Genomic DNA, 20,029 nt, shown 5'->3' on the forward strand with positions numbered 1-20,029 from the left:
AATTAAACACATTGCAAATGGCAGTAGAAAATATTTGTTGTTAATAGAAGATGATTCAGTTTTGCATTAATTTGTAAAAACAGCACAAAGTGTGCTCATAAATGTGGTAAAAACTTGAAAGTTGCATCCCCAGCACACTACTCTCTTCTCTGTGTACCTCAGTGCCATTCCGTAAATGTTTTAAACTGTCCTCCAAGCAGGACTAGATCCAGGATGTCTCATTCCAGGTGAAGCCCCTGGTCAGTTTGGCTTGTATTCCTTAGTGCAGTAAACCTTGAATTTTTTTTGCCAGGGGATGGCTTGAAATTGGATATAGTCATGGGACTGAAAAACCTGCACCACAGTTCCAGATTTATTGCAGACTGGAAAAAATTGCTATTGCTTGTTGTTGACTTAATTTCCAACATTGTATTTTTTTCTGAAAAACAGTTCTTTAAATAATGGAATAAGGGGTTAATTTTAGCTCTGCAGTTCACTAGATGTTCACATAAATGTGCATTAAAATAAGGACACAAGGTTATGAATTCTGCTCTTAAACCTCTCAAAACTGATGGCCATGAAACTTTGACTATTATTTAAGTAGAACAAATAAGCTTGAGCACTGTGCTGCTTTATCCAGCTTCCCTAACTAGTCTAGAGTCAGAAGAAGTACTATTTGTTTCAGATGTTTCTCATTCCAAATTCAGCTTCAGCTAGTTCTTACAGTTTCTTGTTCTATCAGATTTCAAAATAATGCAGTGGACAAAAACGGAACATCTTGGCAAGTATCTTTATTACCCAGCACTGGCTGAGCAGGACTAGTTTGGCTTTTTGTTTTGCTTCACTCTTAACTAGTTTCAGTTAGCTCATGTTCAGTTTTCTGTCCACAGATTCTGAACATATGTGCTTACGTCTCAAATGTTTTCAATTTAAAATCTGTTCTTCAAATAGATCTGTTCTTTCCCTTTTTATTTCTAGATGATCCTGTACTGCTTTTCTTTTATTGAAAAACTTGATATTTTTCCTTGCTATTGAAATAGAGACTCTAGAATGATACAATTACTGAATTATACTGGCTTACTCCCATAATAATGTTGACATTGATCTTGTCAGATCTTATATACTTCCAGTACAAATGATAGGAATGAGGGCCAGGACTAGGAAACTTAGTATAGCAGAAAGAAACATTGATTTTACCTGCCTTAAATTCTCTCCCCCCTATATGTTCTTTAATATGTTCATAAATGTGTTATGTCTCATGCAAGCTCAACCCAGGTATGATTGCAGTGGCACACAATGCTATTTTGCTTGTGTGTACTTTTCAAGTTAAAAATGTGCATATACTTCTTTCTTCACACTTCAAAGGGGTTTTTTTGAGAATGCTTTTTGGTCTCAGTGACATGATTGTATTTAAAAGCAGGTCTTCCTTGAAGGTGCACAGAAACAAAAACTAGCTTAGAATATTTGTTGTTTCACAGCCTTTCCCGATGAACCTGGAATCATATGTAAGTGTAAATCCTCTTGCTTCTTACACCAGGATAGCTAAAGTGGTATCACTTACCAGGTGCATTGGGAAAGAGGTGAACTATTTGTAATACCGGATCCTTAGCTTGTTTTTTATTAGCAGCCTTTTAAAATAAGGTTGGTTTTCTCTCCTTAATTCTCTCCCTCCTGGTGATGTGATGTAGCTATTTTATATGTTCCCAAAGTTGTGTTGATGATTTGAAAAAAAAAACAAACCCATAAGACAGATAGAACAGTAAACAAAGAGGAGGAGCTGCTCATCTAAAGTGATTCATAAAACTGAAGTGGTTGGACTTATGTACAAGAATGATTGAGGAATCAGCTTCAGCTTTTATTATGGAAAATGTTTGGGCTTTTTTTCCCCCTGGTCTGTTCTAGCAATTATTGTGACGGTGAGGTCTCATTTTAAACAAAGCAAACATTAGTTGCTTTTCACCAGTTGCTCTGTGTAAGTAGAGAAGCTTTATTGAGACTGTTTCAATGAAATACGAAAGACCTTTTTGTTCTTCAGCCACTACAGGGGGTTTGAATTGTATGATCTTTAAGGTCTGTTCCAACCCAAACCATTGTATGATTCTAAGGATTTTTTTAGTCTGTGTTACTAACTAATGCTTCCACTCACTGGAATATAAAAAGAGAAGCTAGATATATTAAAGGAGAGCTTCATCTATTAGCTTGGAGAAGGGGGTGTTGGAGATAAGACCTTTCCCTGCTTTTTCTCCCTTCTTCCCTGTTCTCGTGCACCTAAGCTGTCAGTTCATACAGAAGCCTCACTAAGGTTAGTCGTGCCCAGAGTTTTCTGATGCTTTCTGCTGGTGTCTGGGGAAGATTGTGTGTCATGCTACTGTCTTTGCCACGTGACTGATTTAATCTATCAGTCACTTGCTGATGAACATTGAGTACATTTGATGTGCAAGTGCTCAGTAGATCAGAATGTCGAGGATGATCAGATTGCTACATGCAGCTGTGTAACACCTAAGCCATTCTATGATGACTGTATCTTTCCTGCCAGCTGTCTGCTATGACCCAAAGCTTTGGAGTCTCAGTGGGCATACAGCCACTAGTTCCAAGGAGAGAATGAACCAAAACATCTTTAGTTGTGCCAGATTAGAACACTATAAAATTACTGTAATTGCATTGTTAGAACCTGAATATGCTTGTATGCATTCTTTGAAATGTACAGAAACAATTTAAGAATCTTGTTTTGTATTACAACTGAAATTAATAATGACATAGTAGTGATTTTGTGATTTTTGTAGACTGTGTTGTTCTGTATTTGCAGCTAAATAAAGCAATATTGATCCATTTTATCTGTTTAGGTAATCTGAAATACTTGGGCTCAAATGGTTACTTACATTACAGGAGTAAATGAGAAGGTTGCCATGAGTTTGGAGATCGTCCTAAAGCATGTCTTGTGAAAATGCACTTTTGTTCCTTTTGAGTTTTTTTAAAATTTTAAGGCATTTTTTCTTTCTGGAATCTTCTCACTATGACAGTTTTTGTGATGCCGAGATGAAAATATCAGATAAAATTCCAGAGGTGTCAACGCACTTTTTATATTAAAGAGGAACATTTTTGATGGAAGGGGAAGTACATTTATTGATGATCCCAAACTCACAAAGTTACATTTATCCTTGTTCACTAAATAGTATTTACTGCTGAATGTTTGTCTACAAAAGATACAGTTTTACAATGGAACTGTGTCTGTAATGCTACTTCAGCTTAACCACGCTGACCTTCAGGGTTTCCCTGCCACTTTGAAAGGACTTGAGACAAAGATTTATCTGACCACCAATGGTAAAGTGAAATTACTTCTGACTCTGCAAGAGGAGGGATCATGTAGTTCAATGTATTGTGTTCTCTTTATTTTACAATATATACCTGAGATGGAAAGTGAGATAATTGGATTAATATCTTCTTTCAGAGCTTCCTATAATTGTTTAATACAGTGTAATATCAGTGTCTAGACCTGTTCCAGATTATAATATTTAATGTTAAAATATTAGCATATTACAGAGCAACGGTGTTACTAGTTGGACACTATGGAACAAATATAAATGAATACTTAATTACAGAATAGCATGATTACTAGGGTTGGAAGGGACCTCTGGAAATCTAGTCAATGCCCCATTTTTGATGATTTAATTGTACTGCGCTTTTCTTTTTTTTTTTTTTTCTTTTTCTTTTTTTTTTTTTTAAACTCTGTCTCTTCCGTTATTTCTGATAACCATTACTGGTTCTCTAAGACAGCATATTATATTTTTCTATATTTTTTATTCCTTACTACACATTTACAAAACTTAAGTAACTTTCCTGTTGTTTAGAAAAGCAAGAACATTTCAATGCAGTAAAATTATAATTAGCTTTTCCTCGTATTTTTTTAATGAATTATTTAATATGAATGCATGAGCAATTTTATGCATTTCTCAACCTGTATTGATGCTAAAATTAATATAGAGCTTGTAGGAATTTTGAGGAAAACTAAGTTTTGAAAATACTGTTCTTTTTCAAGTACTGAATAGGGTATGTATCCAGTTTAAAGACAGAGTATTCAAAATTTCTTAGATTTCATGTAGTATGCTTCTGTGTATTTCAGCAATATTTTTCTATGTCATCAGGCCATAATCACTTTCATAGGCTAAAGGTTTTTTCGTTCTAGGGTTTGTTTCTGTTCACTGGTAGGTTTTGTTTGTTTTAACCTTGATCATTCCTGACAAATGTTTTTAACGCACACACCCCAACGATGAGGACTTCATAGCCTCAGTAGGGAAGTGTTCTCCAGGGCTTAATTGTCAGGAAGTTCTGAATGCTTTCTTAATGAATTACAATGTCTTTATGGATGTTGGTGGTTAACATGGTAAGGATTCCATTCCCTATTAGTCCTTATCAGAGTCACCAGCAATTATCTGTCATGCTTCTGCCAGTTCTTAAAAAGATAATCTTATCAGAATCTGATGATTGGAAAATACTGACTTTCTTGTGTAGTTTCTATTCTTTTCCTAGCAATTAGAATAAAATTCCTGTTTGTGTGTATTTAAAGCTTTAAGTGGTCAAAGGTCTTTTTGGTTGGAAAGAAAAATGAAAGATCTTATATTTGTGCCTGGACTGTAAAATCCATGGTTTTTCTTTCCTGAAGTAAAGCTAAGACAGCTTTACTTTTTAAAGTTTAAATTTGTGATGGGATTCTGTCAGACCATAAATGGAACTTCATATTAAAATGTATGTGTGTAAATCCAAATGCCTGGAATGAGCATTGTCCTGTAAAGTACAGCTCCTTTTGAATTTCTGGGGTTCTTTGATAAGCACACATCTTCAAGTGGAGACCTGCCTGTAAATTTAAAGTTAACATTTTCTGCTGAAAATAGTATGAGAAGAAACACTTCTGTAAGTAAAATCAAGTCATGTCCTTTTCTTGATACAAGTTTTCTCTTGCTGCTTGAGATTGCAAGTATATCTAATACTTTGTCATTTTCTTCTCATAGTAGGCTGTGCTGGAACAAAAATGCAATGAAAGAAACACTGGATGAATGAATGAAAAGCCCTGCTTTGCAATCCCTCAGCATGGCGGGACTGCAGCTCATGACCCCTGCTTCCTCCCCAATGGGTCCATTTTTTGGACTACCATGGCAACAAGAAGCAATTCATGATAACATTTACACACCAAGAAAATATCAGGTACTAATGGTAGTACTAATACAGTAACATCCATAAAAGTTAATTAATGGAAAAAGAACAAGAGCAGGTGGAGAATGTGCTGTGGTTGCACAGTCAGGACATGTCGCTCTGAGTTCGACCTGTTGGGAGCTAATTCTTCAGTTTGGCTTTGTTCAACATTCCTTATATCTCCCCTTTTCTCAGTTTGCTCTAACGAGCAGAGCAGCTTTTAAGATGAGTGTCCTGCTGCTAGGGAAAATAAACTGTGCTTCTCAATTGAATGCATACATCATGTCTCCTTCTACCTCTCACTTTGTCTTCCACATGATATGCTGATTTTGATTTTTGGTTCACATACTGGTCAAAGCAGCCCTCTAAAGTCAGAAACCCCATCAGGGTATTCTGATTTTTCACTTTAAGGAAAACTGGGTTCTGGAATAACAGTCCTTTTTGCACTGTAGAGGTGCCCAGAAGTGTTTTGTTAGCCTTACTGAGAAACTTGGATCACCTTGAGCTAGTCTACTTGCTTGGGCTGAATTGATGTGGGCAATTAGATTTAAAAATTGTAGCTTCTTTCTTCCCACCACGTGTATAGCAACAGAATTCTCTATTAAAAAGATACCTTCAGAAAGCTGCCTGAGAGCAGATTGTGGTACTGAAGGATTTTAGATTTAAAAGCTGGGCTATACGTAGTATGTTAACGTATTTGAAGGATTGTGAGAATGCATTGTTGAGAAAGAGATGTGTTAATTATATGGCACTTGAAAGATCTCAAGCAATACTATTGACTTGTACTTGTCTATAGTTTATTTTATTTTTTGTCAGCTTTTTCACTGCCTTGCTGCAAGTAAGGACATTATTGTTTTTTAAACCTAGGTTGAACTGCTTGAAGCAGCTTTGGATCATAATACAATAGTCTGCTTAAACACTGGCTCAGGGAAGACTTTTATTGCAGTACTACTCACTAAAGAGCTGTCCTATCAGATCAGGGGAGATTTCAACAAAAGTGGAAAAAGAACTGTGTTCTTGGTCAACTCAGGTAGGAGGAAGCATATCTAAACACACTGCTAGTATTTCCATGGGATATTCTGTAGCAGAAGCTCGTGAAAGCAAAAGTTGGGAGAAACTTTTGCTTAGTCTTCAACAGCAAGGATGTGATACCTTTCATCTTTTGTTTTATCATCTGTTTATATATTGTTTATATATATAACATGTTTTCTAGTTTAAAGTTAAGGCATTGAATCTGCAGTGCAGTTTAATTATCCACGTGTTTCCTTGATGTGGTTTTGCATAGAGGCAGTTGCCATGGTTTAACCTTAGTCTAAGCTGAAGATCACATGAAATGTGGTGCTAGGTCGTATGGCATATATCTTATAAATTAAAGCATGAGAAGACCTTTATGTAAATGAAATTTATTTCTTTCCCTTAAGCAAATCAAGTTGCTCAACAAGTGTCAGCTGTCAGGACACATTCAGACCTTAAAGTGGGAGAGTATTCAAGTTTGGAGATAACTGAATCATGGACAAAAGAGAAGTGGAGTCAGGAATTCTCTAAGCATCAGGTAATGTATTAAGTAAAAGCTATAAGCAAGGCATACAGAGAGTTAGGTTGAATCAGAAGTGATTCCTTCCAATTATACATTCAGTCTTTTTAAAAAAGAAATCCAGCATATTTGTAATATTTGTGTGTTTATTTTGAGGCAAATAAATGTAGATGTTTTCAGGTTGTTTATAAAAACCCATCCTCTAAGTCCTTTGTTATCAATCTTCATAACTTGTTGATGATGTTGATTGCAGAAGAAATTCTGAGTGTGCATACTATATTTTAAATGCAATTAAAATTTTATTAAATGTTCAGGTTTTGGGGTTTACTTTCTGGTGATTAGTAATGCTCTATGGCATATGGGAAACCTTGATAGAAGAAAGTGTTACTATACTTAGTGAAGTTCAAAGTGAGTGTAAAAACAATTCTATTAACAAACTAAATATTTATGTGTTACTGTACAAGAAATAAGTTTTTCTTTAAAAATAATTCTGATAACATCCTACTTAATGTTACAGCTGCAAATAGTTAAGAGCTTATGAAGAGCTATCTTTCTTGCCAGAGACATGATGATAGGGCATATATAGGGATACTAAATTAATTTATTAGGGATTAATGGTACTTGTTCTGTGGTCTGATAGGTGTTGAGATTGTCTGTTGTATTCATTTTTTAACTAGGCATGTGACTGGAGAGATACAGACATGCATAAATGTACTCCCATTCAGACAGATGGCTTTCTCCAGTAGAGAATGTTTTATTCTCTTTTGTCCTTACCTGGTGTAGGTAGATGAAGAGAGGTTGATATTTGCCAGTGCTGTCTCACAAGGCCTGCAGAAAGCTTTTCCTCCTTCACCTTGACCTCCTTGACCTCAGACAGCTTGTACTTTACTTGTTACTGACATTTTTTTCCTTTCAATCTAGGTTCTGGTTATGACATGTCATGTTGCTTTGACTGTTTTGAGAAATGAGTATTTATCCCTGTCAAGTATTAATCTTCTGGTGTTTGATGAGTGCCATCTTGCAATCCAGGATCATCCCTACCGTGAAATTATGAAGGTGCATTTATTGTGTGAATGTTTAATATACTTGGTTGAGGAGGAAAAGTCAGTGGGAGAGCTGGAGAATTGGGAACCTTTTAAGGCAACTTTTGCTACCAAAAAAATGTTAGTGGAAGCAATGTTAGCATGTTCCTGGGACTGTGAAATTACTGTATTAAGACTTCAGTGGTACTATGTGGTAGAAGAGTAATGTATTTACTGTGTTTTACAGTGGGGATTAAAGAAAAATCTGTCTTGAACAGACAAGCTAAATTTATTGAATTAGGGGAACTTTTAAAATTCATTATTAAAATAAATGAGTTAGGGAATGGGATATCCTAATCAGTTTTTAGTATTTTTAAAAATGCTGCTCTGTAACAGTGTTTCTGGGGCTCTTTTCAAAATATTATTGGCTCCATGTCTTTTTTCGCTTATAAATGAGAGATACCTGCATAATAAGTATCTTTCCAAATCTCTTTTCAAGTGCATGTGCTTTTTTTATATGGCATGGAAGTATTACATTATGTGTTGTGTGTATTCTGTGAACAGAATATTCTGTTTAATGCTAACTGTTCATATTTTTCCATGTTGTAAATATTTACCTTTAAATGTGATGGCTGTTTAAATTCCAGTCAGTAGACCAGAAAATATTAATTCAGTGTTTGGTTCCTTTTGCAACACTTGTTATTGAAATAAAATTTTCCAGCCTAAGCATCATAAGTTTGCCGGTAGGATAACAGGATACCTTTTGTAAATAATTTATTTGATTTTGTTTCACAGATCTGTGAGGATTATCCATCATGTCCTCGAATTTTGGGATTAACAGCTTCCATTTTAAATGGGAAATGTGATCCTGCTGAGTTAGAGGAGAAGATCCAGAAACTGGAGAAAATTTTGAAGAGCAATGCTGAAACTGCAACTGATTTGGTGGTTTTAGACAGGTGTGTTTTATAATGATTGTTAGTAAATTGATGCTTGCATTTTCATTCTGGATAGAGGAATGAACCAGTAGCAATATTTTGTCTTACTAATTTTAGAAAAGTTTGTGTTTATATGATGTTGCTATTCCATTTAGGGTGGAGATGGAATGTTAAATGGCTTTTGAGTATAAAGGCTGATTTGCCTTGGTAAGGAGAGATTTTCTGTAGTTAAAAAAACAAAACGTTGCCTTTTTCCCCCCTTCCCCCCAGATGCATAGCCTGGGTTTTAAATGCTAATGAAGGATAGAGGGAGATGAGAGAAAGTAGTGAACACTTAAATAACAGAACAAGTGAGATACAGAATCTAGAATCCTGTGAATGTTGTTTAAATTAAAGGTGATAATGCGATGACTTGTTGCAGAGGAAATTAGGGTAAAATGACTGCTATGTAGCATATTTTCTTCTACCATCATTTGTAAATGTTTTAAATGCATTTTTTTGAACTTGTCTGAACCATTTCCTTTTAAGAATTTCTTGCTGTCATTCAAGAATAGTAATTTTTTTACTTGCGTAAATGTATGTATAGACATAGATCTACATTATGTGGATTGGTTTTCTTTTGTATAGCAAGAGAGTGCACTATGGAAAAATAATTGAAGATATTGGTGTAATAAATAGAATTTGCTCAAATTTTCCTATATTTGAAATGAGGATAGCAGTATTAGCCTTCATTTTAGGAGTGCATTGGAACAGTATCTAGAATTAAGTAGTTCAGTATTTTGGGTGGTGGAGGTTTTTCTGAAGTGTTTAACTGTATAACTTTTAATAACTATTGATTCATGGTGGGGAAAGAAATGTTCTTGAATTTTCTGTATAACCTTAAGAGCTGAAATAGTTCTGGCTTTCAGAAGCTGTGATTAACTTGATCTTTGCCCTCATTAAGATATACTTCTCAGCCATGTGAGATTGTTGTAGACTGTGGACCATATACTGACAAAAGTGGGTTGTATGGAAGATTATTAAAGGAATTGGATGAAGGACTTGCTTTTCTAAATGACTGCAACATATCTGTACATTCAAAAGAAAGAGATTCTACCTTAATTTCTAAGCAGGTAAGAATATCAAGAAATGTGAGAAACCAGGGGAATAGAAATCTTACTACTGCTTTTCTTTGCCATGTATGTTACATAACTGAAACCTCCTTAGCTAGCCATCCTTGATTACCTGAAGCAAAAACACTTCTGATTTTTGTGTTTCCTTAACATGCAGTTGTTTTCATAAATGAGTGGGGCTTCAATGTCAGGCATTGATTAGAGATTCACTTAGCTCCCTGATGTTGTAGGTCCTTTTCTGTGAAGTCAAGAATTTGACGTTTCACAATTTCCTATGACCTTTGATTAATTCAGTACAAAAGAGGAAATAATGCTTCAGGAGGAGTTTGGATTGTACCCTGTTGTATTAAAAGTTGATAGAGGAAGGATTTAGGCAAAAATTCCAGCCAGAGATGTACATGGTTTGTAGTTTATCTTAGAACAGCAGTGGACTAGTGCCATACCTTGCTGGAGCTGAATTTGAATCTCAGGCTTTCCCCTGACTTTCTCTGTGTTTGCCCCTGTGTTGTCCTGACCTTTGGCAGGGGATGGTCCAGAAGTTGTGGAGTTTTTAGCAGGGACCTTTCACACAGGGGATCCAGGTATCTTTTTTAACACTGCTTGACCTTCCTAGTTTGGAATTGCCTGCTAAGTTACAACTGTGTAGATATGTCAGTCTTTGAACAAGAAGTCAGTAGTGAGTCACTACTGTGACTATTCCTGTAACAGTCCACGAGAAATCTGGAGAATGTGTTTCTTACTTCAGTCCAAAATACTCTGGTTTCCTTTAGCATTTTTAGAAACTTAGGACTCTGACAATGTTTATAAAATACTGTTTGTGCCAGGGGGAAAGATGGTATATAAGGCAGCCTATTACAGTCCATGAGAATTGGAAGTCCTGCTTACTTTTGTGCTAAGCTTAAATCATAATAGGCTAAAATACGTAAGGAATGCTGGCTGGAGGCAGTCTTCATGACTTGCAGAGTCCAGAAGAGTGCATTAGCTGCTGTACACCTAAAGCTTGTAACCCTCTGTGCTTGTTTTAAACCAGTAGCTCTCTGAGAAGATGGAGGCACCCATATTAAGAAAAGAAATGAGTTTCAGACTGAGATGCTGTGTGTGTCTCAGCAATGTAGGGTATCAAGCCTCTGCAGACAGTTACAATTAGTCTAGATAGTTTTGCCCTCACGTCTTAGATCTAGTAAACTTCACAGAAGATAGGTTAGCCAAAGATGATAGCCTGTTCTTTATTACCTCATACAGGGGAAGAAGGAAGAGAAATTAAAGCAGCAGCTAAGAACTAGCATCCTGACTGTTGTAGTTCAGTTGTAGTTCTTCTGGTACAATATAGGGCATCCAAATGATAAGTCCGATTAATAGTTTTATCAGTGTACCCCATTTCTGAATTCCTTGTTTATTGTCTGACAACGTCACTCTTCCAGAGGAAAAACTTCTCATCAGATAAGATTATGATGGTATTCTAATGCCTGTTCTGTTTTCCATGAATAGGACATAGTTCTCTCTTTTTACTGTTCCACCCACATGTACAAACCACTGTATTCTGTTTTTCCTTTGAAAGGATAGACTTCCTAAGGCTACCTTAAAGCCACTGTACAACTTTCTGGTTATATACTTCTGAAACTCTCCCAGCTGTCAGTAGTAAATTAGGTAAAAATGCCCAGTAAAGTGTTTATTCTATTAATTCTATGTTATATAATAAAGACAAGGATTTTTGCTTTGTTTATCTAGCTGCTTCAAAAAGACTTCTCCTTTTTAGTATAAATTTCAAATTGCAGTTCTAAAAAATGGCAGAATTTTGATTAAGGTTGGGGTTTTTTGGAGATTCAGAAATGTACAGTTTGAAATTAATTGGTAGTAATTTAAGGGGGGTGGGAATATGCTCCATTAGAAACACCAAATTTCCCAAGGTCGTCTAAATAAGAAAAACAGACTCCTGCATTTTTTTAAGTAGAAAAATTGTCATAATCCTTACAAAGACTGCTGTTAGAGAAAAAGCCCCTAGTCTTAAATGAATAGTTCATGAATGTACTCTTTGAACTGATCCTTGAATTCATTTGTTGTAGATATTGTCAGACTGTCGAGCTGTGTTGGTTGTTCTGGGACCGTGGTGTGCAGATAAGGTAGCTGGGATGATGGTGAGAGAGCTGCAGAAGTATATCAAACATGAACAAGAGGAGCTGCACAGGAAATTTTTATTGTTTACAGACACTTTCCTAAGGAAAATACATGCACTCTGTGAAGAGCACTTCTCGCCTGCCTCACTTGACCTGAAATTTGTGACCCCAAAAGTAATAAAGCTGCTTGAAATCTTGCGCAAATACAAACCATATGAACGGCAGCAGTTTGAAAGTGTTGAATGGTATAACAATAGGAATCAGGATAATTACGTATCTTGGAGTGATTCTGAAGATGATGATGAGGATGAAGAAATTGAGGAGAAAGAGAAGCCAGAGACTAATTTCCCATCTCCCTTTACTAATATTTTATGTGGAATTATTTTTGTGGAAAGAAGATACACAGCAGTGGTTCTAAATAGGTAAAGCTTTTTATTTAAAAAAAAAAACAATCTGAAGAAAAAAAGGCAGTCTCAGCTGCCGGGGTGTTAATATCATGAATTATTGGGGATTGCCTTGTATTTTCATAAATCTGTTCATAAAGTTTCATTCATACAGAGTATTTCTAAAGCGTATGGGAAGAACATAGGTCTTTGAAAGTTGTACTCAAGGACTTATTTCAGACCTGAGTTTTTAATTTGATTCCTTTAGAAGGCAAAATGTGAAATATTATACTAAACCTGTGAAAACAAGCCTATACTGATTTGTTATGATTGGTCTTTAGATTTATATTTTCAATGAATGTTGGAAACTTTTCTAGCCTACTGAGTTCAGTACTTCTGGAAATCTCACCATTAACCTACTAAATCACAGTATTATATGATCCAAGTCTAGAGAAAAATCAAATTTACCCTTGCAAAAATATGTCTCAAGATTTACCAGTACTAGTTTCGCAGTTGATGTTTATAAAGCGCGTATTTAGTCAAACATTAAGTGCTTTCTTAATGTCTCCACCAAGAAAAATATTAATGTGGGAGTAATTGCCAACTGGCAATATTGTAGTTATGAATCAGTTCATATTCTTGAATGTGATACATTAGTTATGTATAACACTTAATTGTTAAAAGCTATTTGCCACAAACTGTGAATAACATGACTGAAACACCTGTCCTGGTTTTGGTTTTTGATGGGTTTCTCTGATAGGGTAGTAAATGTCCTGTGTGAGATGTTCATTGCATTCTGGGTACCTCTAAATTTGACCCCTCTAGTGGTACATTTTTGTTCAAGTTAATAAGTGCATAACATATCCTTTGGTCTACAGACTTGCCTACATGTTTTTTGTCAACTTTTCTCTTTTCCTTTTTTGCATTTTTAATATGTTCACATAGATCTGCAGTATAAGGCAAATCAAGCTGTTCAGCAAAATGGACATATTCTGCTAATAAGTCCTGAAGAAATAACATTAAGAGTCTTTTGCTGAGCTGAAGCAAGTATTTCATTACTCTACAGGGAACGAACAGAATTCTGAAAACTTTTTTCTTCTCTGTTCAGTTATGAATGTGATTTAAATCCATATTGGTTTTCCGTTGTGCATTCACTAATTCTGTGATTTATACACTATACAGTATCCTAACTGCTGTTGAACCTGACAGAATACAGACTCTAGATGAAATACGTGATCAAATTCTGTAATTTTGAGCTTTATGCACCTTGAGTAGAGGTTATTGGTGGTAAAATATAAAACTACATGTGACTTTTTATCCTTTCTGAAAGCTAGCTGCCAGCCTCTCAAAATGCTCCTTTACCTCATGTAGCACCTGATTTCAGAATACCAGATACTGATCATCAGACTTGAGCTGTTGGAATTAAGACTGGAAGCCTTTGGTAGAGAAGCTCACTCTAGGCTCTTTTCAGCAGAGTACATTCAATTCCAAGGGCCTCTGCTGATGATAGCTGTACTTAGGCTATATATAGTGGAAAGACTCTATACTGAATGAGAAAGTCATGAGTGTTTGAATTAGTGTATCACAGCTACTTCCAGTATTCCAGTATGGCTCATTAAATGGAGCTGAATTAAAGCAGAAGTATCATTTTTCTTAAAACGTAGTTATTAAGGTAGTTATACCATTTTATGAAATTCAGGATGACTGAAGAAGGGCAAAATTCATTCTTTATTATTGCACTCAGTTGATGGAGTGGCTTGCTCACTGTTTAATTTGGTGTATACATTTCAGTTCTGGTGCCTATAAGCTCCTTTCAGGATAGAAGACATTTTCTAAAGCCCAGTTTCCTTTCACTGGCATTGCAGTGCCTCTCACCTCCCTTAAGAAAAGGGTTTGAAAGCAGAAGTTCTTGTATCTATTTGAAAAACACCACCTGTTACCTACTACAAATAGTTTTCTTTAAGTCACAAGGTTGAAGTCCTATATATTTCTCAGGAACTTGGCAAAGATTTGCAATGAAGTGATTATTCAGATGCTTTTAATTGTCCATTTCTATGCAAGTGAACTGAAGTAAGAATGTTTGAGATGCTTAGTGGGTACTCAATTTGTCTGACCTCACAGAAATGCCATGTTGAAAAAGAAATACAGAAAAAATATTTCTGTGCAGTTATTAACCCATACTTTCTTAGAGTGTGTGTCTCAAGAACCTAGACTGCATACAGAAATGTAACTCCATTTGGCCTTGAATTAACAAACCATGTTTGCTCTTCAGCACAGGAGGATCCTTCTAGTCTGCTTCCCTAAGGATGGCAAACTGTATGCCCCTTTTCTGTCCTCTTGCCTATCTCCCTGTTCATTCCAGTTTTAACAGATTGCAAAGGAGGAAAGCCTTCAAGGTGTTTTATGTTCCCATAAATTTTGTTTAAAACTGGGACTAGGAAAGGGGCCCAGACTTAAGTAGTTTTCCAGGAGTAAAAGGAGCAGGGAGAACTTTGCCATTTTCCCTCTGGTTTGGCAGCAGCTTGCTGGGCAGATGGCAGGCTTGTAGCTGGGGACTGGCACAGCATCCATCTACTTCTCTGGCAGACAGAAGTGCTAGAGATGTTTTTGGGAAAGGTTTGTGTTGCTGTTGGAGGTGTAGAGATGCAGGCTGATCTTTGGCTGTGGGGAGCACCTGGTAATGAGCATGATGATATGCTTTGAGCAGAGTAGTACTGGGATGGTTATAGTGACACATGCACAGGATTATTTACTGTATATAATCCCTTGTTTTTTGTTGGCTCTCCCGCTCAAAAGCCTGTTACAGTTAAGTAATTTCAAATTCTGATCATCCTGAAAACTGATCAACTAATGCTCCAGCATTCTTTCTTTGCTTGCATGCTGTAATTGTGGTTTTAAATCCATAAATGCCTCATTCTTAGATGTAGTGCATTATTTAGGTGAGCAATCTTCTACCTTATCTGTGAAATCAGAGCACTACAAAAGTCAGCCTTTTCTGCTTCTATGACATAAAGAATAAATTGAGTGGAAATAAAGTGAGAGTATGAATGCTCCTCACATCCCAGTTGAGTATTCCTTTTAAAGAATTGTATTATGTCCTCTGAGTTAATTTCACAAGCGGTGGACGTCTCACCATGTAGGCTGAGCATTGCTCTTGAGAAAAACAGGCCAACATTTTGTCAGCAGTATACTTGAACAAAATGTATATTCTAATATTAAGTAGAATTACAATCTTACATTTTACCCTAGAAGTTAACATTTTATGCTGAAGAAACATACTTTTGTTGAGGAAGCAAGTCTTTCCTCTAAAATCAGCTAGAGCTTGCAGAAAAAGATTAACAAAGTAATTTTGAGTGGAGTGCTTTAACAACAGGGAACCTTAGAGTAATAGATTGGATTAAAAATATCTAGTTTTACCATGATAATTCTGAAATGTGCGTGATGTGTGCGCACTCCTTGTATTTCTGTATGCAGTCTGTCTTGTGGTAACCTTAGAGAGGTTTCTGAGACAACCGCAGTCAATTTGTGTAAACATGACGTGATTGTCATGCTTCCACTTTTCCTTTTAATACAGGTCTTAAAAATAATAGATTTTCCTCCATTTTGTAGGTTATGTAACTTCTAAAAACACGTGTAATATTTTTAGGTTGATAAAAGAAGCTGGCAAGCAAGATCCAGAACTGGCTTACATCAGTAGCAATTTTATAACTGGACATGGCATTGGCAAGAACCAGCCTCGTAACAAGCAGATGGAAATAGAATTTAGAAAACAGGAAGAGGTAACTTGAAGGGGAAAAAAAAAATTAGCTGGCGGTAGTCACCTTTTTGTGTGTGTATGTCTTTGAAAACAAATTAACAGTCAGAGTCTGGGGCACAGTCATTGGAGGTTTATTGCTTTGTTTTAACAAATATGTGTACTTGTTGGGGATGTTTGTAAAACAATAAAAGCATGTTTGGAGACATTGCTGTGTCACATTACACAAATAGAAATTAAAACTTAATGTAAAATCATGTTTATATCTTGTCAGATCCTTATCTAATTTTTCTGCATTATGTTAGTGGTAATACAATAATATGTTAAGAATGTAAAGAATGTCAGGCCTACTGACATTTTCAGTAGTTAATATTTTAATATTTATCTTTTCTAAATGTGAATGTGGTTAATCATTAAACTTTATAAATTTTTACATCATTTAAAGCTCATTCTCGCTGGGTTGTGCTCCAGACACCACATTTTTCCTGAGTATTGTTTCATATATAATATAAATATTAGAAGTGCCAGCTCTAGAATGTGCTCTACCTCCTGAGGATGCTTCAGCCTCAGGAATGTTTGGGAAAAGATGGTGTCCTGAAAGCAGCATTTGTTTTTTTCTTTAATACTACAACTGAAAATTTGTGAGTAAATAGGGGGGGATCCTCTCCGTTGCTAGGGGTTATAGAAGCTTCTGAGACACATGTGATTCCACACACCTGATTTTATTCCTAGAAAGCTGCTGGTTCTGATAAATAGTCTTGCTACGTTTCTGAAAAGAGTCTTCGTAATAGTTCTGTATTTTCATGTCTGGACATGTTTTGGGTGTGTTTGAGCCACTCATCTTGGTTTTACTGCCTTTTGTTGAATCTCACAATGGAAAGATCTTGGAGTAATACGTCAAATTTGTCTTCATTACTTTTGCAGGTTCTTAGAAAATTTCGAGCACATGAGACCAACCTACTTATTGCTACTAGTATTGTGGAAGAGGGTGTTGACATACCAAAATGCAACCTGGTGGTGCGTTTTGATTTGCCCACAGAGTACCGTTCCTATGTGCAGTCAAAAGGAAGAGCTAGAGCACCAATTTCCAATTACATTATGTTAGCAGATACAGACAAAATCAAAAGTTTTGAAGAAGATCTTAAGACGTACAAAGCAATTGAGAAGGTATGAGGTCAAAGGAGTGGGTCTGGGGGTTTTTTAAGTGTATTTTTTTCTGGGAAAAAACATCTCTTACCATGTTCTGTTCTTAAAATGCTAAGATCCTCCGAAACAAATGCTCAAAATCTGTTGATGCCAATGAAACTGAAACTGAACCCATTGTCGATGATGATGATGTCTTTCCACCCTATGTGTTGAGGCCAGATGAGAACAGTCCAAGGGTTACAATTAACACTGCTATTGGACACATAAATAGGTAAGAGGTATATTCATTTCTTACTTCACGTCATTGAATAAAAAGTTTCTTAGTCGGTCTTGCCACATGGATGCATGGGCTGGGGCATTTCACACATTTCTTCTTAGGCATCTTGACAAAATCTTTTCTCCTAAAGAAGGTGGTCACAGAGGTTTGAAGGGATTATTTGCTTTCTTGAACTTTGTCCTTCTAGAGGTTCCAGCTCTGATAATAAACGTAGAGATGTTGATTCCTGTTTAATTAAAAGCTTCCCTGGAAACATTCAGCTTCAAAATGTATAGTAAATTTGCATTTTTGCTCTTGTCAAGCTAGCTTTAGAAATAAATAAATAAAAGAACTGTTAAAACAGTAGTTAAATCTTCCAGTTCTAATATATTCACATTTGTAACACCAATCCTGTCATCTTTACAAACAAAACCACAGTAATTAAAGTCCACAAGACATGATGGGAGCTACTCAAATATCAGCTCTGTAAGGCAATGGTAATTAGGAGCTTCTCAGTGCTAGGAAGACAAAAAAGACAAGGAAGAAGATCCAGGGAACTGTGGACCAGTCAGTTTAACTACAGTCATATGGAATGCTATGGACCAAGTCCTCATGGCAACAGTTTTTACGACCATGAAGAAAAGAGAGTTGGAAGAAACCAACCAAGTTTTACTGAGGGCTTTTTATCTCCTTCATGAAGTGTCATGAAGTGGTTGACTCTATGAAAAGCAGTGAATGTCATGTACTTAAGTAAAGCTTTTGATGCAATTGGCAAAGTACTACCTTAATAGCTAAATTCTTGAGTTGGAGACCATTCTGATGGACTGTCTGGTAAATAAAGCCTCTCAAAGCAGTCATATTTGAAGGATAAATGGCAGATGGCGAATGGTCAAAGGCTGCCTGGCAGCTGATTATGTGTGGCATTACTTCTGGATTGTTAGGAGGTCCAGCACCGTTTAGCGTCAGGATGTTGGCATTTAATGCCAGGTTGGGAGAGAGTGAAGTCAGTACAAGGGAGGAAAGGTGGGAGGGGGAAACCATGATCAATAGGAGAAATACGACAGCAGTAAACTCAGGAGACATAATAGGAACCCTGGGACCTAGCAGGATCCATCCTTGTGCATTATTACAAGCTGGAGTGACCTTTCTGGAGACAAGGTTTGTGATAAAGGACTTTGGAGGTCTTCTGCTCAGAAGTTAGTTGACTATGAGTCAGTAGTATAGCTTTACCGTGCTCAGTATGCCTGAAATCATCTTCCTAGCATTCACGAAAGTAAGGTAAGGTTCAACTGAAATGTGTTTAGCTTTCAATTTGCAGGATTTGATGATGTGTAAAATGTTTTGTCAATTTAGGTACTGTGCTAGGTTACCAAGTGATCCATTTACACACCTGGCTCCCAAGTGTAAGACCCGGGAACTACCTGACCATACGTTTTACTCTACTCTCTACCTGCCAATCAACTCACCTCTTCGAGCATCAATTGTTGTAGGTATTTGGGGAAGGAAAAGCATGGTAATACATTAATATGTTGGGCTAAGAGTTGGTCTGTGCCTTTTCTAGGTTTAGTTTCACTGTTGGTAATGAAAACTAGTTTTTTCTGTATTGTGCTTGCTCTCTAACTGTTTTTAGGTCACTATCTATTTTTGTTACAATTCATTTTCCATCAGTTACTGTTTATGCTAAAGGCAAAAATATTTAGATATTCTTCCTTGTACATTATTGTTTTTGCACTTGTCCTTTATTGGTTTTGATCAGAAGTATAGTTGAGTTCTTGTAATTTTGGTTTCCATGGAAAAACTAGCCTGAATATCTTCACAAAACTGCCATCAATGTGTTTTTTACAGAAATTTTGCTTGCCTCAAATGCTTGTGTTAAACTAAACATACATAAGTAACGTGCTTGTAAACCAAAGTTTTTACAAAGTATTTAAATGTTTATAGGGCCCTCCAATGAGTTGTGCAAGACTGGCTGAGAGAGTTGTAGCTCTTATTTGCTGTGAAAAACTGCACAAAATTGGTAAGAACTGGAAAAACTACCTCTTTGTTAAAGTACATTTTATAGAGAAGTTGCACATGGTATGGATGTTATATATGTACATGCATTTCTGCTGTAGACAACTGTTGCAGCTTTCTTTTGCTTGCCTTGTTTCGTGATGGGGTCACATACTTACTAATTTAGCTTACACCTCGTAAGCTGAAGTTAAACAAACAGCAACATTTAACAAATTTTGCATTAAACAGCAGAAGCAACTTTAGTACAAGAGACAAAGATTTTGGCACTGAATATACTTAATAGGGGAAAAGAGTCTTATTCTCTAGAAGATACTGATTATAGGTCAGCCAAAAGAAGATGGTTTTTAAAGTGAATTGTGATAAAATATAAAATACACAGTGCTAAATTTATTGCTTTTTCTACTGTGTTCTAAGTCATGGTCCAAAAATAGAGCATGGTCCAAAAAATAGCTCTTTTTTCTAGTAAGTATAATGGAGCTTGTTCTTCATTGTGGAACATTTTAAAGATAACTCCGTGTTACTGTATTTTTGAAGTACAGAAGTATTTATGCATTTTTAAAAGCAAAAAGAATTGTAGGTCTGGGGTTAGTATTT

The 20,029-nt window shown here is 36.1% G+C and overlaps 1 protein-coding gene across 3 annotated transcripts in view; it reads left to right on the forward strand.

Annotated features, from left to right (window-relative positions):
- DICER1 (dicer 1, ribonuclease III) overlaps nucleotides 1-20,029 on the forward strand; it is a 67,173-nt gene that overhangs the window by 22,214 nt on the left and 24,930 nt on the right. For 2 of the 3 annotated variants that reach the window (XM_058420847.1, XM_040066136.2), the window contains 12 exons: nucleotides 4,986-5,178; nucleotides 6,034-6,196; nucleotides 6,588-6,718; nucleotides 7,622-7,756; nucleotides 8,518-8,678; nucleotides 9,601-9,769; nucleotides 11,833-12,305; nucleotides 15,913-16,045; nucleotides 16,945-17,187; nucleotides 17,283-17,437; nucleotides 18,776-18,908; nucleotides 19,364-19,439. In XM_058420847.1, the coding sequence (XP_058276830.1) occupies nucleotides 5,035-5,178; nucleotides 6,034-6,196; nucleotides 6,588-6,718; nucleotides 7,622-7,756; nucleotides 8,518-8,678; nucleotides 9,601-9,769; nucleotides 11,833-12,305; nucleotides 15,913-16,045; nucleotides 16,945-17,187; nucleotides 17,283-17,437; nucleotides 18,776-18,908; nucleotides 19,364-19,439 (2,116 nt within the window). In that variant the 5' untranslated portion in view covers nucleotides 4,986-5,034. The remainder of the gene's footprint in view (nucleotides 1-4,985; nucleotides 5,179-6,033; nucleotides 6,197-6,587; nucleotides 6,719-7,621; nucleotides 7,757-8,517; nucleotides 8,679-9,600; nucleotides 9,770-11,832; nucleotides 12,306-15,912; nucleotides 16,046-16,944; nucleotides 17,188-17,282; nucleotides 17,438-18,775; nucleotides 18,909-19,363; nucleotides 19,440-20,029) is intronic. The other variant, XM_040066139.2, reaches the window with a different exon arrangement.

This window comes from Hirundo rustica, chromosome 6, assembly GCF_015227805.2.
Source record: "Hirundo rustica isolate bHirRus1 chromosome 6, bHirRus1.pri.v3, whole genome shotgun sequence".
Lineage (NCBI taxonomy): Eukaryota > Metazoa > Chordata > Aves > Passeriformes > Hirundinidae > Hirundo > Hirundo rustica.